The 26,150-nt window shown below is 41.5% G+C and overlaps 1 protein-coding gene across 4 annotated transcripts in view; it reads left to right on the forward strand.

Moving 5' to 3' along the window:
- GAS6 (growth arrest specific 6) overlaps nucleotides 1-26,150 on the forward strand; it is a 989,702-nt gene that overhangs the window by 214,826 nt on the left and 748,726 nt on the right. For all 4 annotated transcript variants that reach the window (XM_044071118.1, XM_044071116.1, XM_044071119.1 and 1 more), the window contains one exon: nucleotides 16,250-16,274. In XM_044071118.1, coding sequence (XP_043927053.1) covers nucleotides 16,250-16,274 — 25 coding nt within the window. The remainder of the gene's footprint in view (nucleotides 1-16,249; nucleotides 16,275-26,150) is intronic.

A 26,150-nucleotide genomic window follows, 5' to 3' on the forward strand; every position in this document is an offset into this window, starting at 1 on the left:
CCTCTGCAGACTAGCCATGGCATTGTGGAACACAGCCTTGAGCTACCGAGTGCACCTACAAGCTCAGTTCCTGCCAGGAAAATTAAATACACTGGCAGACGGACTAAGCAGAAACCTCCTGGACCCACACGAGTGGAAACGGGAACCAAGGATTTTCAACATGTTGACAAGCAATTGGGGGAGCCCAGATATAGACCTGTTTGCCTCTCCCCAGAACTACCAATTGAACAAAATTTGCACAAGGACTCCCCCACAAACAAGCCTGGAAAGTGGATGCTCTGTCCTTCAGTTGGAAAAACCTTGGCTGCTCTGTCCTTCAGTTGGAAAAACCTATCAGTCTATGCCTTCTCCCCCTCTGCCTCTGCTCTCCAAAGTGCTACTAAAAGTCAAACAGGACAAACCAAGGATGATTTTGATTGCTCCAGACTGGCCGCGCCAACACTGGTACCCCCTTCTGCGCAGTGTGTCACGGTTATCTCCATGGCACCTGCCTCAGACTCCTTCCCTGCTGTCTCAGCAGGAGAACCAGATTCTGCACCCTCAGCTTCCAGCACTGAACCTTGCAGCCTGGCTAATTACTTGATCTCTCCTTTACCATCCCTCAGCAAACCTGTGATTTGGATATCATCTTAGAGGCAAGGAGGCCTAGTACTAGAAAATCTTATGCTGAAAAATGGAAAAGATTCTGTGCCTGGAACCAATCTCAAGGGGTGAGCACAGCAGCGCCCAATTTACGTCAGATTTTACAATACTTAACTGAGATGTTTCACAAGGGCCTGTCTTTTTCCTCCATTAAAATCCACGCCTCAGCCATTTCAGCTCATTATAATACAGAACCTCCCCTCTTCTCTCATCCACTGCTCAAGCAGTTTCTCAGAGGGGCCAAAAATTTGAGACCACCCAGGAGAACTCCGTCCCCTGCCTGGGACCTTAACTTTGTCTTGGAGAAACTCACTCTACCTCCTTTCGAGCCAGCTGCTACTGCAGACTTAAAATTTCTTTCTTGGAAAACAGCTTTCCTTTTAGCAATCACTTCAGCTAGAAGGGTATCCGAATTACAGGCCCTTATGGCAGTGGAGCCTTTCATCATCTTTCATGCGGACAAGGTGTCACCCAGAACCAGTCCATCCTTCATGCCCAACGTGGTATCCAGTGTGGCTCGTAATCAGTCCATTCATTTGCCAACCTTCTTTCCCAATCCACAGAATAAAGGGGAACGGATACTGCATTCCTTAGATGTGCACAGACAACCTAGATTCTACTTGGACAGGACTAAACGTCAAAGGAAATCTGAACAACTACTGGTAGCATTTGCTGCAGGGGCAGAGGGGAAGGCTATTTCAAAGCAAACCATTTTTAAATGGATAAGCCATTGCAGTCATTTTTGCTATAAGCACCATGGAAAACCTATCCCCCCAGGGGATCAGACCTCACTCTACCCAGGGCTGCATCTACCTCTACAGCTTTTTTCAGAGGCATCCCTACCAGGGACATCCTAGAAGCTGCTACCTGGAGTTCTGTACATACTTTCACCAAGCATCATCATTTGCCAATTTTCTCTAAATCCAGAGTTGGCTTTGCCACTGCAGTCTTGCAGGGCCTTATAGCTAGCCCTAATGCTATCTAAACTCCTGCTCCCAACCATAGCTTTGGGAATCTACCCAAATGTAATGACTGCAACAGTGAAACACGAAGAACATAGTACAGTCGTGTACACTTACCATAAATGTAGATGTTTGAGTGTATTCACTGTTGCAGTCCTGGTTACCCTCCCTCCAGACCCCTAACTTCTTTTGGCTATAGCTCTACTTTCCTTTACTATGCTTAAAAGCCTTTTTGGTGTATTTGCTTTTTTGTTGGAGGTATATCTTTGTGCTTTTATGTTTAATTGCTTCCCATTAGGGGGCACCTGACATCTGGGGCAAGAAAAACTGATGTAATGGCTTCAGCTGCATGTTTTATACCCCCTGACGACCTGATGTCATGGAAGAAGGGACAGCAACTGACCCAGGACCCAAGACTTTGTTAATCAATCCGACTGAGGGCAACCTGCAAGCAGATTATCCAAATGTAATGACTGCAACAGTGAATACACTCTAAAATCTTCATTTACGGTAAGTGTACACAATTGTACTTTCTAAAATGATAGTCACAACTACAGGCTAGAGACGCACCAAAAAAGGGGTCATCCATGCTAAGATGCATGATACAGCCTATGCTTTTAATAAATGATGTTTAATTTTTGTCTTATCTTTATAGCTCTCCCAGCGAAGAAAAAAACTTGAATGCTTTCAGTAAACATTTTCTCCAAGCCATTTCTCTTTATCAGATTGTATTCTGGTGACATGCAAACAAGACATAAACTGCTAAGGATACATTGTTTTCCAGAAAAAAAAGCCTTATAATATTCAGTATTCTTTTCCATTTATGTGTTTTGTAATAAACTTGTTGCTAGATAAATCCCAGGGATAACCCAATCATTTCCCTATGCAAGCATGAGAAAAAAGCTCAGTAATTTTGCCATGCTGTCTCAAACAAACCCTCCCCCTTTTTTCTCACATTGCAGTGCTTACATTTCTTAACACTAAACAGGTAAAAAGAGAGAGAGGAGAAAAAACACCTGTTTATATTAATATCCCCATTACATTAAAAAAAAGAACTGAAAAAGCTTTCTAATGCTGTTTGCTTTGTGAATTTATAGCAGCTCCATCTGGGCTAGATCAGAGAATGCTTTGTATGTTAAAAAGATACATAGACAGCCCCTCAGTAGTCTGTAAGAGACCAAATAGAGGGACAAGAGGTTGAAGTGGTCTGTATGGGACATATTACTTACACCCCGCAGTCTTTTATTGAGGAACCTCTGTGGATGCTCCAGTTATTGCAAATGCCTAGTCAGGTTCATGCCAAATGGTGCATTGTACTTTATTATTGGCCTAATGAGGGCTGAATATAGTGAGACTATGATCTGAAGTCTGGATGCCATGACCTTGCTTATAAGTTGTGGCATGCAGAAGGATTCTCTCACTGCCATGATCAAAGCTGAGGGTACTGTCAGCCTGAGTTCCCAAGTCCCTTACAACTCAGTCAGCTGTTACAGGAGTGTCATCGATGTTGTAATTTGTAGGAGTAGTCATCTTTTCAAAGGGTATAATTATGCATTTTTTGTATTATGTTTTAGACCATGGTTCTGGCACCAGTTATTTGTCTGCCTCAGACCTTCTTGGAGGATGTCTACATCTTTGGTGGATTCAGTAATTGCATCCAGCTTGCAGTCATGAGCAAATTTAATCAACCAAAGGCCCTGTGCATTTTCCTTGACATCAGAGATATATATTCCAAACAGGATAGTTCCCAATACCGTGCCCTGTTAACAGTCCTCTTGGAGGAGGTGAAACCCCCCCACCCTAACCTCATGTGTCCTATCTGTGTGTCGTTTGGCTATCCATTCGGTAACATAGCGATTTATGTCTGAATTTGTTAGTTTATCTGTAATACGAGTGAGGTATTGTGTCAAATGACTTTGCCAGGTCAAGGTAAGCAGTATGTACCATTTTACCCTCCTCTATGGCTCTAGAGACTTTCTCGAAGAAGTCCACTAAGTCTGAGGCATGAGCTGCCCTTGATGAAACTAAACTGGGATGGGTCCAGTGTTTAAAGATCTCCTTTGTCTTTATCAGGTCTGCAGTAATTCTTTCCATGGCCTTGCATATAAGACTAGTCAAGCATATGGGTCTGTAGTTACCTGGGTCTGCTGATGGTCCATTGCAGTCCTTTCCCTAGAGATGAAGCCTGTCTGGAGGCTGTAGATGAATAGAGATTCTAGTGGGCCTGACACGTCATGTTTCAAGTTATTTAGGAAGTAAGATGTTATCATGACCCAGTGATGCAGTGTTTTTACCTATGGAGAGTGCAGTGAGGACCTGTTCTTTAGTGATAGTTGAGGAAGAAATGTTAGAGGGTATGTCCTGGGTGAGAAACTGGAGGTGAAATTAGAGCTAAATTTATTGGCCAGCAAATTTTGCTATAGCCCTTGATTTGGTATAGGAAGTTCCATTTACTGTTAGTTTAGCATACTGTTGGATGTTCCCTTTAAGGTTGCATACATAACTGGAAAATTCCTTATGGTTATCCTTAACCTGGGAAGCTATTTTTGCCTCAGAGTTTGCTTTAGTGGACTTGATTAGTTCCCTGAGTTGCTTGTTGACTGTTGAAGGAGTTTGTCTTTTGGGCAGAGTCCTTCCTATTTTTGGACAAGATTTTCTTTCTTTTGCTTTTGCAACCTGTTTATAGTGGAGTCCCACCAAGGGGGTTTATTTTTGGAGTTTGTCCTAAGTTTATTTCAGTTTGGAACTGCTGTTTCTAAGCAGTTATTTAAATACTTGTGCAGGGTTTTGTAAACACTTCTTCATAGGCCACTGTGTTATCTGAATTTTGTAGGGCTTGGAATTTAGCTATGCCTTCACTTAATAGGAGGTAGCCTTGGAAAAGTTTTTAAAGGTTCTGAGGTTTGTTGGGAGTTCAGCATTTATATTTATTTCAAGGGTTACTGCTTTGAGATTTGATCTGATCAGTGAGGACATTACACGGGGGGGGGGGGGGGTGCAACTTTCAGTCATATTTGTGAGAACCAGATCCATGATATTTGCATCTCAAGTATGTCTGACGGCTGTGAACTGGCCCAGTAAACAAGTAGCCTCTATCCTCACCACTAGCACCATTGAGGGGTGTCCACATTGGGAAGGATAACAAGTACACACACAGTAAAGTACACTTTTCCCGTAAGAGCACACAGAGATCAGTCGGCCTGGGGCTGGTTTCTCCCTTTCTCTCCAGATCCCCAATAAGACTCCCCACTGGCACAGCTCTAGGGTCCAGATCTCAGCCTAGTGGTCAAGCTGAAACCTCCAGCACCCTCTCTGTCCAGCCAATGCTTTGTGTCCCTGCTCAAGTAGCTTACACACACATACACGCACACACATACACGCACACACATACACGCACACACATACACGCACACACACACACTCTTTAAGATGCGAGTTATATATAAACACAAAGACACTCCTAGAGAAGGCTGGCACAGGTTCTCCAACTATGCCCCTTCCTGCCAGTCTATAGTGATTGGTGGCAGCTGGTACTACCTTAATCAGCTACTAAAAAGGCCCTTACCAAAGGGTGTCCAATTACTTATTATCCAAATAGTAAATGTGACTGAGCAGCAAGACTATTGGAGTGCCTTTGTTACAGTATCACTATATACATACAATGTACTCTAGAGCTTAAATTATCTCTACACAAAACAGCCACCTCACTGCTGACTCATTTTAGATTACATAATTCTTCTCTGGTTTCCCAGGCTAACAGAAATTCAGAGTTTAATGTAGCTTTGATCTTGCACCTGGTCAGGAAACCAGAGCAATTAGACATTATATATGTGAAATCTAGCAATTAACTCTGGTCTCAAAACAACAGAAAGACTGTGCTGGTCCAGACATCACAGTTTCGTGTTTGAGATCAAACAGTCATACAACACTTATCAGCTTTCTTCCAGCAGAGTGCAACATTACATTTTTGATGTTCAACATTTAACACAATTTTCTTCCATTTAAGAGAACAAGCCTGTAGCTTATAGTAATATTTACAAATGACAGAATTAGCTACAAAATTCTATCTAGCTAGGCTGACGGCCTTCACATATCTTCACCCCTCTAAGAACTCAAGCTAGTTTTTCAAGTGACCCTTGAGAAACATTGGTTTAGAGGGTTAGGTCTATCTGAGTATACCTTACCCCATTCCCTGTCTTGAGAACTCATCTGCATTGGCGTTGCTAACCCCACTGTGGTGCTGCACTGACATATATGCTTGCAGCTCTAGACTCCATCTTAGCAACTTGGCATTTTGCTGGTTGGCTTGGTATAAATAATCATGTTAGGGGATTGTGATCTGTAACTACATTGAATTTTTTTCCATGCAGATAAGTCTGACGATTCCACAGTGCCCACACTATGGCTAGACATTCCTTTTCTACAGCTGCATAGTATTCCTCCCTGAGTTGAAGCCTATGACTGAGATTAACCACTGGGTGCTCTTCTCCCTCTGAAGAAATCTGGCTAAGTACAGCTCCCCAACCCATGGTTTGAAGCATCCACCTGCACAACAAATTCTTTGCAGTAATCTGGACTGGCTAACACAGGGGGTCCTCCCAAAGCTTCTTTAAGCTTCTGGAATGCCTGCTCACATCCTGTGGTCCACACTACCTTATCTGGCCTGTTCTTCCTTGTCTTGTCAGGTCCGTGAGGGGAGCAGCTATGGTACTATAACTGGGGACAAACTTTCTGTAGTACCCTGCTGTCCATAAGATTGTCCTCACCTGCTTTTTGATAACAGGTGCAGGCCATGCCTGAATGGCTTCCACTTTGGCAGGTTCTGGCCTGATCTTACCACTCCCCACTGTATGTCCCAGGTAGGAGACCGCTGTCATACCCACCTGACATTTGCTCGGCTTAATGGTCAACCCTGCCCTCTGTAGTCTGCCCAGCACCTCCCTGACATGGTGAAGGTGTTCTTGCCAGGAATGGCTATAGAAGGCAATATCATCTAGGTAAGCAAGGGCAAACCCTCCTGCTAGGCTATGATCTACCAGCCTCTGGAAGTCACTGGGGCATTTTTTATCCCAAAGGGCATCTATGTGAACTCGTACAAGCCCAAAGGAGTCACAAAGGCTGACCTCTCTGTAGCACTGGGAGTCAAGGTTACCTGCCAGTAACCCTTGGTAAGATCAATGGTGATAAGATACTTAGCCCCACCCAGCTGCTCTAGGGCCTCATCTGTCCTAGGCATGAGGTAAGCATCTGACTTTGCGTGACTATTTAATTTCCTGTAGTCCACACAGGACCTGGTGCTGCCATCCTTGGCACCAGCACCACTGGGGATGCCCAGGGACTGTTGGACTCTTGAATTACCCCTAGTTCCAACATCTGCTGCATCTCCTCCCTCAGAGTCTGTCAAATAGGCCTTTGGGGTCCTGTATCCACCTTGTGCTGCACCAGGAGGGTGCATCCTGGTTTCCCAGTGAACATGTCCCCAAATTCTTGTAACACTGCTCGGATTTCTAGAACCTGGGTAGGAGAGCACTGCTGGGACATTGCTACCCCTTCCACTGATGTGTCAGTCCGAGCCTCACTGAGGTCAGTCACCAGATCTCCCTCAGACTCCTCCTGCAATCCACTGCAAATTCTCAGCACAAGGGCCTCCCTATCATGGTAAGGTTTCAGCTTGTTAACATGGTACAATTTGTGTTCCTGCCTTCTGCCTAGCAGTTCCACCATGTAGTTAACATTACTTACCTTTCTTCCCACCTTGTAGCGTCCCTCCCAAGCTGCTTGCAGCTTGTTGTGTCTGACAGGAATGAGAGCCATTACCTGCTGCCCTGCAGCATACTCTCTAGCTCGAGCATTCATGTCATACCATACCTTTTTCTGCTGTTGGGCTTCTGCCAGGTTCTCCTGTGCCAAGCCCATGAGTTCCCTGAGCCTTGTCCTGAAGTTTAGGACATATGCCACAACAGACTCCTTGTGAGATTCACACTCACCTTCCCACTTATCTCAAATTAAATCTAGAGGCCGCCTCACCCTATGCCTATACAGCAACTCAAAGGGTGAAAAACCTGTGGATTCCTGAGGAACTTCTTTGTAAGCAAACGGATGGAGCAAATATTTGTCCCACTCCCTCTTAGCCTGGTCTGCAAATGCCCATGGCATGGATTTGATTGTAGAGTTTGACCTCTCAACAAGACCATTAGTCTGGGGATGGTAGGGGGTGGTCTTCAGGTGCTTCGCCCCACAGTACTTTCACAGACAAGCCAGCAGGTCTGACATGAAATTAGAACCTCTGTCAGTCAGTATTTCTTTTGGGAAACCTACCCTACTGAAAATCTGTAACAAAGCATTTGCCACTTTTTTCTGCCTCAGTGGAGGGGATAAAGCCATTGCCTCATGGTATCTTGTAACATAATTTACTACCACTAGGATATAATTTTTCCCTGTGGAACATGGGGTACTCAGAGGCCCCACAATATCCATAGCTACCCTCAGAAGTGGCTCCTCAATCACAGGCAAAAGCATCAAAGGAGCTCTCACCTTGTCTGCTGCCTTGCCTACCTTTTGGCACTGCTCACAGGTCCTGCAGTACCCTGTTACATGTCTGGAAATTCCAGGCCAATAGAAATTCTGCATAAGTCTCTTTGTACGTTTGATGCCCATATGACTTGCAAAGGTCATATTGGCTATGGCTAGAAGCACCGGACGGTAGGCTCTAGACACTACCAACTGCTGTATCCTCTCACCTTCTAGCCCTCCCTCAGGGGTCCACTCTTTATACAGTAACCCTTTGTCCCAATGTATAGAATCCCCTTTCCATTGAGAATCAGGTGCCTCACTAGCTACCTGCCTCAGGCCTTGCAATGTAGGGTCTGAGAGCTGAGCCTGTCTCAACTTTCTCTTTGTACCCCTTCCCATCTTCCCTTCCACAGGAAATCTGCCATCCTCTGACAGCGGTGACTGACTGTCAGTCTGGGTACTACTACTCACCTCTACCTTTCCAGTCACTCTGTCCAAGGGAACATCAGTACTCACAAGCAGCTGTGGCTCACCTTCAGTCTCATTGTTACAGAGTAGCTCCCTCCCTGAAGTAACCACCTCACCAGTCCTGACTGCAAGTATGTGGTCTGTCTGGGTCTCCCCCAGGCTACCAGACCCACATGCTTGTTTCAAAGCCTGACTGCGTGTAACTGCATAAACACATGGTACTGCCTCATCAAAATCCTTCCCTATCAGGACATATGCAGGATGGTAGTTTGGTACCCCTGTTGTCTCAAGACAACCTACTATTGAAATTTTGTCTCTCCCAATTACTGGCTCCCTCACCTTTTGTTTCCCACCTTGCCTCCGCGGACATCTGTATTGCCACATGGCCCCACTGGTTACATTCCAAACATTTAACCCTAGGTGCTGGACTAGTGCCCCCCCCCCCCCCGCTACTGGCAGATTCTGTTTGGGGCAGTCTGGGCTGCCCACCATGGGTTCCTTTAGACTCATGAGCAGTACTGGGGCCCTTTCCTGTGAAAGGATGGCCTGCTTGCTAAGGTATATGTCTCCCTTCTTCTGCAACTCCTCTGAAGTAGCACATTGTCCATCAGCTAACCAGATCATGTCCTCAGGCAAAGTGCTAAGGGCTTCTTTCCTCAACAAAAGGTCTGTCAACCCTTCAAAAGTGGTGACCTGACATCCACTCACCCACCTACCTCAGGCAAAGTGCTAAGGGCTTCTTCCCTCAACAAAAGGTCTGTCAGCCCTTCAAAAGTGGTGACCTGATATCCACTCACCCACCTATGAAAATAAGTGCTCAGTTCATCGGTTCATAGGTGTGTACTAGGCTAATGACCCTGGAGCCTTTACAAGCCTAGCACATAGGATTACCGTGGCATCATGCCACCCGACCTTAGTTCCCAGTGCCTTTGTAGAGTAAAGCCACTGGAGTGATTCCTGGTGTGAATTTTCTATTTCCCATCCACTCATCAAGATTTCTCTTGAAGAGGGCCATTGAGATGCTCTGCTTGACATGTATGGGGAAGTCTATTCCATAGCATGGCCAGTCTCTGGGTTATGAACCTGTCTCTCCAGCATGTTTTGTTGATTGTGGTAATGAGGTTGAGGTCTCTGGAGCATGTGGTGTGGAGAGATTGGATTTCTTTAGATGTAGCATTTCTAACAGAGCTGGGTCATTCATGGCTTTGTAAGTCAAGCAGAGATTGCCTCTAAGTAGGTGATATGAGACAGAGAATAGTTGGAGTTTTTATGTCTGTCCATGTAGGACAAATGTTTAAGGCCTAGGATCCTCTGTGTGAGGTACTTTTGCGGCCTCTCCAGTTGTTGCAGGTGTTTAGTGAGGTACATGCCGAATGGGGTATTGTACTCCATGATTGGCCTAACGAGGGAAGAGTAGAGGGAGACCATGATCTCTTTCTTCCTGGATGCAAAACCCTTAGTAACGAGATGTACCACATAGAAGGATTTTCTGACCACAGTGGCAATGTGGTGGTCAAAAGAGAGGTTGCTGTCAACTTGTGTTCCCAGATCTCTTACAACACATTCTGTGTTCAGCAGACTAGCATTGATGTGGTAATTCAAGGGAACCGGGTTTTTCCCAAAGGGGATGATGACATTTTTTGGCATTGAGCTTAAGGCCATGGTTCTGACACCAGACGTTGGTCTCAGTGAGGCCTTTCTGTAGGATGTCTGCATCACTTAGGGGGTTAATAATAGCTCCCAACTTGCAATCGTCTGCAAACTTTGTCAGCCAGAGTTCCTTCATGTTGGCCTGGACTTCAGAGAAGTAGATACCAAACAGGAGAGGACCAAGGACCGAACCCTGTGGGACCCCACTCGTGACTGGTCGACAGTCTGAATTGGAGTCAGCTACTTTTAAACTGTGGGTTTTACCCTTGAGCCAGTTTGCAACCCACATAGTGACATAGGGGTTGATTCCTAGCTTAGTGAGTTTTTCTATGATTCCTGAGTGGGGAATAGTATCAAAGGCCTTGCCCAGCTCAAGGTAGGCTGTATGAACCATCTTGCCTTCATCCACAGCCCTGGTGACTGAGTCAAACAAGTTGACAAAGTTTAGCAGGCATGATCTACCCTTCACAAAACCAAACTGTGTGGGATCCAGAGTTTGGAGATTTCCCTATATCTTTGTTTATTAGGTCTGTGATGATGCGTTCCATAGCTTTCTATATCAGACTCATTAGGCTAATGGGGTGATAGTTCCCTGGGTCTGTAGTCGCTTCTCCTCTGTGGAGAGGGATGACTGTAGCAGTCTGCCATTCAGTAGGGACAAAGCTTGAGGTGAGGCTGTGATTGAACAGGACACACAGGTGAGGTGCCAGTTCACTCTGTAGTTCATGTAGAACACAGCCAGGGGATATTGTCCGGTCCCATAGAAGCTGTATTCTTGGCCTTGTACAGTGCTGTTTTAACCTGTGCAGCAGTAATACTGGGTGCCTGGCAATCTACTGATATTGTGACTGGTCTTTTGGGGGAGGATAAAGTTGGCACTGAATCTGTCTGCCAATATATTGGCAGTATCTGTTGGCTTGGTATAGGAGATGCTATTGTGCAGTAGCTCAGATCAAATCTGGATATTGCCGTGGAGATTCTTCACATAACCGTGACAAGTGGAGTACCACAGGGTTCAGTCCTGGGTCCTCTCCTGTTTGGTATCTACTTAGCTGATGTATAGGCTACCATAGAAGGTCTTTGGCTAACAAAGTTCACAGATGACTGCAAACTAGGAGCCATAAAACTCCCAATGATGAGGACATCCTACAAAAGGGCCTCCCTGAGACAGATGCCTGGTGTCAAAGCCTCAAGCTCAGTGCCAAAAAGTGCATTGTCATCCATTTTGGTAAGAGCTCTATACCCATGAACTACCACATAGACAATAGTCTACTTAACACTGAAAGTGTGATGAGAGACCTTGGGACACAGGTGGACAGTAGTCTCTCTTTTGATAATCACATTGCCACAGTAGTCAAGAAATCCTTGTACATGGCACACCTCATCACAAAGGGTTTCTCATCCAGGAAAAAAAAGAGGTCATTGTTCCCCTCTACTTGTCACTCATTAGACCCATTATAGAGTACAATGCCCCTTTTGGTATGTACCTCACAAGACATCTGCAACAACTGGAAAGGGGGCAGAAATACCTCACAAAGAGGATTACTGGCCTCAAACAGATGCCCTACGCAGACCGTCTCAAAAATCTCCAGCTTTACTCTGTCGCATATCGCCTTCTCTGAGGCGATCTCTGCCTAACATGCAAAGCTATGTCAAACCCACAGCTGTTGGACATGCTCCACTTAAAGAAATCCCAATCCCTGCGAGCTACATGCTCTAGGGACCTAAACCTTGTCACCACAATAAACAGGACTTGCTGGAGGGATAGATTCCTGTCCCAGAGACTTCCCATACTCTGGAACAAATAACCTATCTATATAGAACAAAGCTCCTCATTAGCACTAAAGAAAAATTTTGATTCGATGGGAGATAGGAAATTCACCTCGAGGATCACTTCTGTGGCTCTGCTTGACAGGGGCACAGGAAAATAATTTTCTTTGGTGGCAAAAGCCAGGGTACCATTTGGCTAGACTTATATAGGTCCTAGGGCCGATAGCCTAGTACCTACCTATGAACTATAGAAGGCCTTGTGGTTGTCTTTACTATCTGCTGCAGTTCTGTTTTCATAGCTAGCTTTAGAAGATTTGATGATGGATCTCAACTTTTCGTTGAGGCTGATAAGGGAGTTTTTCCGGTCTTGGGACTTCACCTTATTCCGCATCAGTTTGCTCCTTCTGTTGTAGAGTTTGTTTATGGCAGGGGACCAGTAGATTGGCTTCCTTTTTTTGGAGGAGAGCATCTTGGCTCTATTGGGTATTTTGAGATCCATGCATTTGTGTACGTGTTCGTACAGTGCATTGGTGTATAATTCAGTGGTCGGGCAACTATTCTCCATTTGCATGGGTGCCTTGAAGTTAGCCACCTATGTTTTTAGGAGCTCAAAGTTAGCTTTGGAGAAGTTTTTCATGGTGGTTTTTCCATGGTGGTTACCTTTGCTGGGGGTAGGTGGGAGGGATATGGATTTCCAAGGTGATTAGTTTGTGGTTGGATCTAACCAGGGAGGAGTTGACTATTGGAGTTGAGCAACAGTTGCCCGTGTTTGCAATGACCAGGTCAAGGATGTTGCTACCTCTAGTGGGGGTAAGAATGAGCTGGTCCAGGGCATAGGAATTAATGAATTCCAGGAAACGTTGGGCAAGTGTATAGGTACATGAGTAGTTTTCTCCATTAATAAAGGGGTAGTTGAAGTCGCCCAGTATGAGAGTGTTAGGTTGGACCTTAATATTCTCCAGGGTACTTAGGAACGTGGAGTGCGAGTCTTGGCACATGGTTGGGGACCTATAGCAGGCTACGACCTGAATCTCTGTCTTACTCGATGTTAGCTGCACCTGAAATATCTCCTATGCATTATGTTGGGCTACCAGTCTGGAGGTGTGTGCTTCCTTTATGAATATTGAAACACCACCACCTTTGGAGCTTCGGTCCAAGTCCTGGAGCCAAAAGGTGTGGAATGAGATCTAGCCTGGTAGTGCAGGGGTGCTTTCTGCTGCCTTGAACAAGGTTTCTGTTCCTGCACAAATGTCGATGTTCTCCATTTTAAGGAGTGCTTTGAGCGAGCACATTTTGATATTTAAACTTCTAGCATTTAGCAGCATGACCCTCAGATTGCATTTGTTTGTAGCCGTTATGATGGTAATTTGGTCTTTGGAACAACTCCTAAAAAAGGCACTATAGGGGCGGCAAGAGCCTTGGCCAGTATCCTGAAGCCCAGGGGTGACAGATGCAGGCCATCTCTGGCAAAGCATCGAGGTCTGTCAGTCATGTCATCCCAGGCAGACAGATACTGGATCCCCTTAGAATGACACCAGAAGCTTAGCCAATTGTTGAAATCAATCATTTTATGCTTGTACTGCAGTATCATTCTGGGTGATGATAGGATGCTGCTCAGGGTTAAGGTCATACCCACCTGGGCTACATAATCCGAGAGCTCCTCCATGTCTCTCTTCATGTAGTCCAAGGAGGTATGTCTCAGGTCATTCACACATGTACAATGACAGAGTCATATTTGTACATGTTGTTGAGGGATCTGGGTGCGTGCATTCAGCAGCATATTCACACACACTTTCATCTGTTTTGTGTCTATGTCCACGCATTTTTTCCTATACGTTCCAGGTGTTACTGTAAAAAATTCTAACAGAGAATTCTTAACAGCAGTATAATCAAATAAGTTGTGACCAGAAAGTTTAGAAAACAGTTACAGCTTTATCATGGATTAAGGGGGTCAGGTACCCAGAGCCTTTGGTCAACATCATACTGTTTACATACCCTGTCAAACATATGAATGAAACTATCAAAATTATCCCTGTCTGTAAACTGCAGAAGAAATTTACTGACCTTTTGTGCTTCCGGGGTCCAGTTGCTCCCTTCTCCATTACCTCCATGACTTTGATGAACAGTCAGCATCTCCTTTTCATGCTGCCTCCTCCTTTCCTTCTCAGCTTCTAGGTGTAGCAAGTTTCTCATTCTCTTCAGCCTGTAGACGTTTCAGTCTCTCTGCTGCTTCTGTTTCCAAATGCCTGGCCTCCAACTCAAGTCTGTTTAGCTCCAGATGGATTTTTAAGTCCTCTGCAGAAAGGTTGAGCTCTCCATTCTCTGAGTGTTGTACATCTCCACGGCCAGTCTGATCGCCCCCCTGATTGCTGTTTTCTGATGCAGCTGTGACCAAAGCTGTAATAATGTCTGCCTTAATCAGGTTTCCATGCACCAGTCCCTTAGCTTGGCACATCTCAGCCAAATGGCTCCTTGTCAGTTTGCCATACTCCTCTGCTGACATGCTTTCCTGCTCTCCCTGACTGACTAAGCTAACAAAAGAAATTAAACAATTGTTATCTGAACTCTGAATATTCACTGCACGGCTGATTTAGAGCAATAAAACACCTTCAGTGATCACTGTACACAAGCTACAGGAATTCACTATCCACACCAATAGAAGCCAATTGCCAACCAATTAATATGTGGTGTGGATATCCCACCACTGCCAAACAATATGTGACACCCGTGCACTGGCCCAGTAATCAAGGAGCCTCAATCCTCACCACTAGCACCAGTGAGGTGCATCCACATTGGGAAGGATAACAAGTACACACACAGTAAAGTACAGTTTCCCTTAAGAGCACATAGTGATCACAGTCAGTCTGGGGCTGGTTTCTCCCTTCTCTCCAGATCCCCAATAAGACTCCCCACTGGCACATCTATAGGGTCCAGATTTCAGTCTAGTGGTCGAGCTAAAACCTCCATCACCCTCTCTGTCAAACCAATGCTTTGGGTCCCTGCCCAAGTAGCTGACACATACACACACTTTAAGATACGAGTTAGATATAAACACATACACTCCTGGGGAAGGCTGGCACAGGTTCTCCAGCTATGCTCCTTCCTGCTAGTCTATAAGGTAGTACAAGCTGCCACCAACCACTAATATCAGCTGCTAAAAAGGCCATACCAAAGGGTGTCCAATTATTACTGTGCAATATTATTGTCCAAATAGTAAGTGTGACTGTGCAGGAAGACTAGTGGAGTCGATTTGTACAATATCACTATGTACATGCAATATGCTCTAGAGCTTAAATTATCTCTACACAAAACCGTCACAGTTGAAAGGTTTAAAAATATTTAATAAATAATAAAAACACAAGACAATACTTCTTACTACACAGTGCTAGTCAAGAGTTCAGACATCACAGGAAAATGCTTAAAATAATACTGTAGAATAGTTCTGACATAAATATAGAAAACAGCTAGACTAAACTTACTATTTTCTATCTTTTCCTAAGAGCGATCACAGTTTTAAATAAACTTGCATGTAGAGCAAAAGCAGAGTACTGGTGAGTTGTTGTCAGCCTTAGACAAAATCCAAAAATGCTCTCTCTCTCTGAGATAGTGTTTTAAATTGGGAATGCATCACTGCTGACTCATTTTAGATTACATCATTCTTCTCTGGTTTCCCAAGCTAACAGAAACTCGAGAGTTTAACAGCATTGATCTTACAGCTGGTCAGGAAACCACAGCAATTAAAGACATTATATATGTAAAATCTAGCAATTAACTCTGGTCTCAAAACAATAGAAAGAATCTGCTTGTCCACACATCACGGCTTCTAGTTTGAGCTCAGTCATACAAAGCTGGATTGTCACCTTTCTTCCAGCAGAGTGCAGTATTGCTACATTTTTGATGTTCAACATTTAACACAGTTTTCTCCCATTTAAGTGAACAAGCCTGTGGCTTATATTAATGTTTACAAATGACAGAAGCTAGGCTGGCAGCCTTCACATATCTTCACAGTAGGTATGCAGACTAGCTGTTCCAGGTTGTTTATATTGACAAAATCCAGGTATCTTTGAGCTTGCATTTTAGTGGTTGTGTGTTTATGGTGGGATAGGTGAATTCACCTATGAAGAAATTGTTTGGCTGAGTTGTAAGTGACTCCAGTACATTCAAGTATCTGAACTGGACTGTTCTTTTATTCAATGTTAATTGTATACTACAATTTAATTTTTCTCTTCTTTCTTATTTTGCAGGACTACTTCTATCCTAAGTATTTGGGTAAGTTAACACTTTTCATTTAGTAAAACATGTGGCCTTTTAAGTGGCTTTCTTAAAGCAGACTGTTTTATTGGAAGAGAGGAAAGAAGTTGGTGCACTTGAAATATTTTAAAATCTTCACTTATCCCCTTAGCCCACTGATGTCACTATTTATCATCCTGTTAGATAGCCCACTGATATCACTATTTGTGTAGTTCTGCTTTCTAAGTTGGAAACCATTCAGGGTTGCTGAACTCACCCCCTTGTTAAAGTCAGGGATGGTAGAGTTGTCAGTGTTTTGCACAACTTTCAGATCTGGATTTAGTTTGCCAAGAGGGACCTGGGTCTTAGTTTATAGGCATATGCCTGTCTAGTCTCGTTTCTTCTATTTTTCTTTACCACTGTCATCTAAAGTAGTCATACTGTTATGTTTCAAAATCTGGTCTTACATCCATTTCAGTTACACTCTGGTCCATAGCACCATTCACGCTGTATAACAATGGAGGCTGCAACACTGCCAGCCCAGCTGTCTGGAATTTTGTAAATAATTTTGTATCATTTGTGAACATATGATTTATACAGAACTGTATGTTATGTACTGAGCTTCAAGAATGTAACCACAACGTACCCTGCTGGAACATAGAAGATTAACTTACAAAACTTCAAGAAAATAAGTTGAAATTAACTTTTATAGCACGATATGCTATAAAAGTTAGTTTCAATGCAGCAAGAAGACAGGATGTCTAGAGCTAAAAGTTTTTTTTCTGTTGTCTGGAAAGAAAAGTGATTGGCTAGGTTTAAAATGTGAAGTGTTTTATTGCTTTATGACTTCCTAGCAGCCGCACAGTTCTTGGAGATATGCATTTCTCTCACAGAGATGTAAATTCTGTTAAGTTTCTCTTTAGCCTGGGACCTAAAGCTGGATGACAAAAAGTGATGTCATCCAAGCTTACCCAGCAGTAATATTGGATATTGATTCATGAACTCTGAGAGAGAGACTGGGCAGTTTGTGTTTTGTCTTGGACCTAGCAAGAACATCCACTCATCACCATCTGCATTTGTCTTGCTAATAGTAAGTAACTAGGGAGCAGTAATTTCTTTTAGATAGTTAGGAATATAGTAAAGATTAATTTAGATGTTTTCTGTATTTATTTGAGATTGTCTTGCAATGTTGTTTTAAAGTATTTCTTCGGATTCTGAACTCTGAAGTAACTGTGTTTTCTGAGTATTGTCTTGTTCTTTTATTATTTATTATTAAATATATTTAAACCTATCTTTATGGCTGATACTTGTGAGACATGTTTAAGCTCTTGGAGTACTTGCATATGTATTTGGTGACACTGTACAGGCCAGTCCTAAATAACCTTGCAAGTCTTGATCAAAACTACCATTTGGATAATAGTAACATTACACAGTAGGATTGGACACCCTTTGCAAGGGCCTTATAGTAGCTGATAGAGTTGTTTGGTGGCAGTGATAACTACCTTATAGTCTGGGCAGAAGGAAGCATAGCTAGTAAAACTGTACCAGCCTTCCCCAGGAGTTTGTGCGTGTTTGTATAGAAGTCAAATCTCAGTGTGTGTGTCAGCTACTTGGGCAGGGACACGAAGCACTGGTTGGACAGAGAGGGTGCTTCTGGTTTTGGCTTGAGCACCCGGCTGAGATCTTAACCCTGTAGGTGTGCCAGTGGGGATTCTTATTGGGGATCTGGAGAAAGAGGCAGAAACCAGCTCCAAAGTGACTGTAATCTCTGTGTGCTCTTAAGGGGAATTGTATGCTTCTCATCCTCCCATTGTGTACATCCCTTACTGTTGCCAGTGGTGAGGAGTGTGGCTCCTTGATTACTGGGCTAGTGCAGGGGCGTCACAGATGCCATTTGTTCTTGTATGAGTGGTGGGCTGTTCTTTTGAATGTGCATCATTCTTCTGTTATGTCTCATTGTGTCAGCCTTGTTTGTGAACTAATTTTGCCTGTGCCTCTGCTTTTATTGACCTCCATTTGTTCTAAAGCTCATTTTCCTTGTTTGTTGAGATTTGCTGCCCTTTAGAAGACCTTACCTTCACTTTTTTGTAACTTTTAATATTTTTGAAATGTATATTCAGTTTCATATTTTTACAAGTTATTTTAGATGTTTAGGGCAAAATAACTGAGTAACAATACAAAGATTACTGTGGTTATTGACTCTAATGAGCTTTTGCACATTCTTTCCTTGTTTGGGATATTCACCTCCATGATTTGCCGGAATGTCATACAAGAATGGCATACGTGAAATCCAGCTAATAGAATATATTACTGCATGTTGTTAATGCCGTTGAGATGAGTAATTTGTTTCTACAGCAATCTAAATTAGTTAAACCTAGTATCCGAAGGTTGCAGGCAGTTGTGGCTTGCAGTGGCTATTTGTAGAATGGAATTCTTTATGATATTGGTATTGTATATGAACAGGAAGTGACGTCTTATTGGAAACTTCTGAGTAGATGAGCTATGGCGATTGGTGATCCATCCACAGTTTGTTTTATGAAGCATTCTGTCAAACATTGAGATGATTAAAGAAATGAAGAAACAAGTGCAGATATAAAAGCAGCAGTTAGAAAAAATGTTCTAGTTGCAACAACCCAAAGTTATTTTGGTGTAATGAAAATTCTAAAAAAAACTTATAGATGTAGATCCATTCATTTATTATGAGTGGAAAGCCAGAAAACTTGATAAATTTCAATGTGCCACATTTCTGCATGCCATGGGGGGAGGCATCTTTAAGGTATATATAACACTTTCACATGAAGAGGTGAGTAACAAATAAAAGCAGTAAGATAAATGTTAAGCAATTACTGTGAGCCTAAAGAACTTAGTTTCATACTTTCATATCTTTACTGTTCTTAATTACGTTTCAGTTGATTTATTTAACTGTGTACTTGTAATTCCATTCTTTTTGTAAAAGAGGATGGGTCGGTTATGGTCAATACACCACACCTTGTTTGATCTTTTCTTATGCCACAAACTAATGTCTCAATTAATAAATTGTGCAACTCTCCAGATTCACAGTTCTTGGCCTTGCTGTTCAGCTAAGTAAAACAAACATCTGCAGCTTCTGTCGAATCTTGTCCCTCATCAAGAACTTTGTAATTGCCCCCCCCCCCTTTTTAATTGTAGTCCTTCTCAAAAAAGACTTAAGGCTTATTCTCCAGTGACTTGCTGAAATGTAGCATCCTGTACCTTTTTTCAGGCTTTTTTGAATGATCACTGAATGTGAGGAATAAATGTAATTTCTGGATTCCACACTCCCAGTTTTCTTCTACACTTCTCCCACAGCAAATCCTCAACCACTTGATATACTAGAAAATAAAATAATGCATCATCACTGATCTGGTGGATGTAAAAGTACTGTCTACTGAAAACAGAAGAAAATCAAATGGTATTTTTGGAGGGTAAGCTCCCTTTTCACCTCCATGTGGAATGGTTTGCACCCCGCTTACTAACTTGAGAAAGGGGCACAGACCACCAAAGGGAAAAAATGTTCCTGCTCCCCACAGCAGCATTCTTCCTGCAGTGTAGTCAAACGGCCCCTGCAGTTCAGAAATGCCAATAAATGGTAACATTTTCTGCTTCCTCAAGCTCATGTTTTCTAAACAAGCTTTTATTATAATGATTTGTATTATTATTAGTTCCCCTGTGCACTTCAGCTTTTCATTTCCACCATTCAGGACTGTTCATTTACACAGTAGACATATGACATGTGTTTAAGAAAAAATCATCCCATGTTCTTTGAACACACCAGCATTGTCCATAAAATTCCATTATCTTGTATATTGTTGCGTAGTACCTTCCAGATCATACTCTGCGTGAAAATTATAGCACTTGTCTTTCTTGCCCTGTATTTATTGCATTTTAGTCTTTCATCTTATCTTCTAGTTTGTACTAGCTTCTGTATTATTTATCAAATTATTTGATCAAATTAGTCAAAGGTTTCCCCAAGACTGACAAGTGTGGTTCCCACACTTTATCATAGTAATTACGTGCCTTTTTTGTCTTTGTGAACTATCATTTTCCACCTTTTTTTGAGCATAATTACAAAAAGATGATAGAAAATTTTCTCTCTTCCTTATAAAACTGAATAAGGAAAAGTTTGACTAGAGGCAAAAGTGTTTAAAATTTATGTAATAAAGTTTTGTCTGGAAGCCGTATATTTTCAAAATGTATGTAAACAATCTTTTATATACTTCAGTAAATGTAACTTGACAGACTGGTTTTACAAACTTAAATCTTTAGTTAGTTATGCAGTCCAGTCCCCTGTGTGCTTTATGTATTTGAAATGTTAGTAGTACATAGAGTGTTGTGATTATGCTCCAAAATTGGAGAAAGACCACCATGTCAAGCAACATACTGACGTTAGAAATGTGTTTAACAGAGATTTAAGTATCTTTCACCATTGTTCTCCTTTAATCTGTCAGTAAACAGCAGTAACCACAGTACAGTGTCTAGAAGGTAAAGCAGCTGTAAAAACTGTAATTCAGTTTATGCCATGATATACTTTTGTAAGTGGCAGAAATGAGGCACCGTGAAGAATATTACAGCTGTTGCAAGAGCAGAGACTTAATTTATTTATCCCTACAGTGTGAGACGAACTTTAAAAGCTGTAGCATACTTAGCATTCCTACACTTTGCCTCTGTAACTGGTAAAGCTATACGTACTTCAAGTAAATATGATCCAGTATCTGAAATAGTTGTATTCTTAAAATGGATGTCAGAATTCACCTCTTGTGTTGCTTTGTTGCTGACATCTGTTTCCAAAATCTATATCAACTTTATTGTGATTAGACCCAATCATAATCCCCTGTTATCTGTGAAACTGGAATAGTTTTATGGATTAAAATAAACTATGTAAACATATATAAATCACAAGGTATTTACAGAACTCTGTAAAATTTCCCAAGTGGACTAACCATGCACCAGTTTAAGACCATATTGAGCCCCCTGTCTTATAGATGTGGGGAAACGGAATGAAAGCAATTAAGCATTCCGTTATTTGGCTACCATACCTAGGTTGGCCTGGCACTTGACAGTGCATTGTGTACTTGACTCCTCCATTTCCATGGCTTGTCATCCCCCTTTGTCCTACCCATCTTATTTACACTGTTAAACAAGCCTCTCAATCTGTAGACATTGAAAATGGGTACAAAGGCTGTTGAAAAGTAGGTACATCCAGCCAAAAATCTGGACACATAATTAGCATGGTATTTGTATATTTGCATAATAACAAGAAGGAGGCAGAAGTAATGTTCCATACTTTAGTACCCAAAAATTAAGCACTTTCATCCTGGTCCACTGGACTTCATCTGAATAAATAACGCAAGTTCATATCCTTCTTTTATGCATCTCATAAAATCATGTGCCCATTCTTAAACATTGATTAACAATAATTAAAGAAAAATAAAACCTTAAAGACCCAGATGATAATTCCTATAAAACTCTAACATCAAACATGAACTTTTTAAAAATGACATAAACAAGCCCTTTAAAAAAAGGTCATGAATATCAACTATCTTTGTTGACATTCCGATATTTTAAAAATGCAGAAAAAATGAGGAAAAATTAAATGAGATGAATTAAAACATTTTCACTGATAAATGCAAGTAAATTACATCAAATAGGTAGTCTTAAGTAATCATGTGGTATGTGTCGCAATGTGTCAACTTTGTGAAGGGTGTTATATAGGGAAAACTAAAACGGCATTTAAAGATAGAATTTACCAGCATCTTTATGATGTGAGGAAACATGATGAAAGAAATGCCCTCAGTAAGCACGTATTAAAAAATTCCAACCACCATTTTGTATTATTGACCATGTGGATACTGGACCCAGGGGGGAACCTGTGGATGATTACTTAGAATTTAAGGAGTGTAGATGGCAGATTAGATGCAATGCCACAGAATCCCTCGGTGTTGATGATCATATATCCCTAGCTAGTATTTTGAGACATAAAGCTGCCTATTTGACCACTGATATATAACTGTAGAATTAAAAGTAAATATGTATCGCCACAATTCTGATCAGAATTATTGATGCAGCATTACATTAAAGTTAAGCACCTTCGTAAGTACTGAAATCACCATGCATACCAAGCAGTAAATCGAATTCAGCATAACTAAGTTTGGAATTAGTTATCCATCATAATTAGCTTAGTTGCAAATTTCCAACATGAACCCCAAAATGTGATTCCATACTGTTTATAGTGCATTAAATATTCAATGGTAGCTGAATTAAATGTCCATGACACTGTACCATAAAGCATTACCTTATACTTTTACCTTAGCAAATTTTCCACAACAGTGACATTACACAACATCATTGAAATGTGATCTGTCATGTCAATGAGCAGTACTTCCATCTAGTAAGTAAATAAACGGTAAAAAAAAAATTAAATTACTAAGGAAAGTCACTTCATCAAAACGCAGGCAAGTATATGGCTGGTAAGTTACTGTATGATAACTTTAAATACAGGGCAAAAAAATCTGTCACCACCCCAGCTGCATTCCATAACTAGATTACTAGAAAACTCATACACTAAAGTTATCTTTACCATAGTAACCAAGTATACTGGATCCCTCATGACATATGTCATGCTTCCTCACTGACATTACTTAATGACATGTCTACCAAACTTCCATAGCATTTCCTTTCAGGGCATGGCTACCAAGCTTCCATGTTAACATTATTTATCAATTCACTTCATCCACCTCTAAAGCTCAGTTTCCATAACTGAAACAACCTTGCATGCTAGATATTGCAGATAATTTCCTCCCTCATTAGCTCACTAAGAATAACTCCATAAAACCCCTCTAAAGAAGCCACCCAGTTAGATCATAGATTTCCTGGCATCAGTGTCCTTGTACACCAGTTGGTAGTGTTTAAAATAACCATGGCCAAAGACCACAGACAAAAAAAATAATTAATAAATAATAAAGTAGTAGAAGTCTAGATTAGTGGAAGAAAGTGTTAAACCTTGCAATAAATCCTTCTGTGGGTAACTTGTGACTGATGCTGTTTATTATCTTTATAGTCTTTATTAACAGCCTTCTGATGTGCCTTTCATATCGCAGAACATTCAGTCATTGAAGTAAGTTGTGACACAGAGAGTATGCTGATGAGTGACAAGTTTGCAGGTAATAATGTAAATATCATGCACATTAGCAAATTATTCTTTATTCAGAACTACCCCCATCTTTTCATAGTCCGAGTACCATAGAAACATTCTCAGTAATACTTAAATATATAGTGCTGTAACAGTTTAAGAAGTAATTACATTTATCCTGTGCTCCCCCACTACTCTGGGTGATTTTAGTGGATATTAATAAAGCCAACCTTTGGGTATGTATCATGGCAGTCATTGATCAGGAAGCGTAATTCACCTGTTAGTCTTGGGTTAAGCATATTGATTCTTTAGACTACATGCCTAGAATATACCTATGAATTATAGTTTCTGCCCCCCCCTCCAGTGTTTCTTCCCCACTTTACCTGCCAAAAGTTAAGACTTCTCTTAATGAACTCAGACCCATTCATTTTGTAGCAGTGAGAAGTCACCAGCTCTGCTAGGGTGAGAGCAGTCTGAATGGGCAGTCATTTGGACGGACAAGGAATTTATGTTCCTGCCAGCATTCTAGCAGTGAATATTTTTGTGCAAGCCCTAACCCTTCCCCTTGGCAAGAGATGTGTCAAGTCATCTCCACTGGGACTTAATTGCCATTCCCCTGTCAGTGCAAATTGCATTGTGACTGCTTTGCTATTTGTTGACTTGGTGAGACATATATCTGAATATCTGACTACCACTGCAGTACTGTGTCTTTCTCTTGGGTACAATTTCTGGGAGCATCATGCTCCATATTGCCCATCTTACCCTGTTAGCAACTGGAGCATAATTATGGCTTAATCCCTCTGCACCCCCAGTGCTAGCATCATTTCTACTTTTTGAAAATATGTTAAAGAACTGTTGTAGCACAGCATCAACTAAAAACAGGATTTTGAAGTAAAATATGCTGAACTCTAACATTTTAAACATCAGTACATTTTAAATCATTTATCATAATGGTACCACATAGAGATTCAAGAATAATGTAACTGGCATGCACCATTCTTTAGGATGATGTGTGTGAAATATTGTGGAGTACTGAACAAATATCAGTGTAGTGTTTACCGTGAGCATTAACTCCATGTAATGTGTTCGGGCCGTGTTTAGATATTCTCTCTTCAAGTAAAAACCCAGCTATAACTTTGTGTTCACTTCAAAGTCCTTCAGTTTTAATATGTATAAACCCAGGCAGGTACAACAGTCTAAATGCATTACTGCTCAAATGCAATAATTTCCTCTTTGAAGAATTCATTGAATGACCCCTGGTGTTCATTTTAGGCAGTTTCATTTCAAAAAGTTAAAAATTGTCCAGAAAGCATTTAAGACTATGGCCCTATGCCTAATGGTTGCTTTTACAAGAAAACAAAAGGTGCAGGGTTGGTTTCTTCTCTCAAGCTGATAATGCTTTGGCTTACATGGGCTCACAGCTTAGCCTAGTACTAACTACCTATGTTAGTAGGGAGGGTGGGCCCTATGGTAGGGGTGTTTGCCTTACAAACACAAGGTGCAGGGTTTGAGTCTCACAAGGGATAACTGGCTAGGCTTACAATGGCTCACAAGGGCAGTTAGCCTAGTACTAACCTATGAACCTATGAACCTATAAGATGTGTGATCTCCATTATGTGTCCTTCCCTTCACAACAGTACCATTGCCATACTTATCTCCAAAATTCAAAGTCTACTCAAGTAGCCAACGAGTTTCTCTTCCCTCATTGCATATTCATCAGTGCAAGTGCAGTAACCACCTCCTTTTCCATTTGCTTAGGCTTTTGTTTCCACTCATCATCTGTTTTAGCAATGCCCAAAGCAGAGGGATGTCTTATGGTACTTGAATGCAGCCCTTCCAAAGTGAAATTAATCTTTTGATTTTTTTTTTCCTTTAAAATAGTTGAGTTTCCCATTTATTCATTACATCAGTGCGACAAACTCCTACTGACACCTCTAGGTGTCAAATATTGCTTGTTCATATTTGCAACAATAATTACAAAGTCATGCTATGTTCAAGGTTTTAAAAGATTTAGTTGTAAAGCTTAAACAATGGCAAACTCAACTGCATTAATATTTTACCTCTGTCTGGTGCAGGTAAATAGATGCTGTTTTTATGATTTTTAATTTATATAGATATAATTTTCAAATTTTTATCTAAATAGCTCAACAATCAAATAACACAGGCAGAAATCCTTGGCCTCATATGAAAGCTCTCAGCTAGATGAATAAAATTTTGCTGACAGTATGTGTATAACTTGAGTGGTTGCTGAGATATTGTAAGTTGTTTACAAAATATTATAAATGTTATAGTTACTGTTTTTACTGTGACTTATAAAATTCAGTTTAAGACCTAGAACCTAAAATACTACCACTATAAAAATAGTTTATGCTGAACTGTTTGCCGTTTATACTTCTTTCGTAATACCTGTGCTTCTAGAGCTTTGAACATTTGTTTGAAATGTGAGGACGCAATTTGATTCTGTCAAAAGGCTTAAGCTTCGCCCATTGGAAGTTACAGTGCAAACTTCCCGAGCTCCTTTGGAGTGAATGAGTTAAGGTAATGAGGCAAAGTTCCTATTTTTATAAAAACAAACTAACAAACTCAGCTGGGCTATTTTTAAAGTAAATCCAAAGAACGACCAGCACCATACAGAGAATCAAAAGACTTTTAAATCTTGATCATAGTCCCTTCAGTAAAATGAAGTATAAAAATCTTCACAAAATCTTCACACACAAAGACCGGTTTCAGCCCAAAAGCCTTTATCAATGTGAATCAACATCCAATGG

This window comes from Protopterus annectens, chromosome 5.part0 (genome assembly GCF_019279795.1).
Source record: "Protopterus annectens isolate FY-2018-M chromosome 5.part0, PAN1.0, whole genome shotgun sequence".
NCBI lineage: Eukaryota > Metazoa > Chordata > Ceratodontiformes > Protopteridae > Protopterus > Protopterus annectens.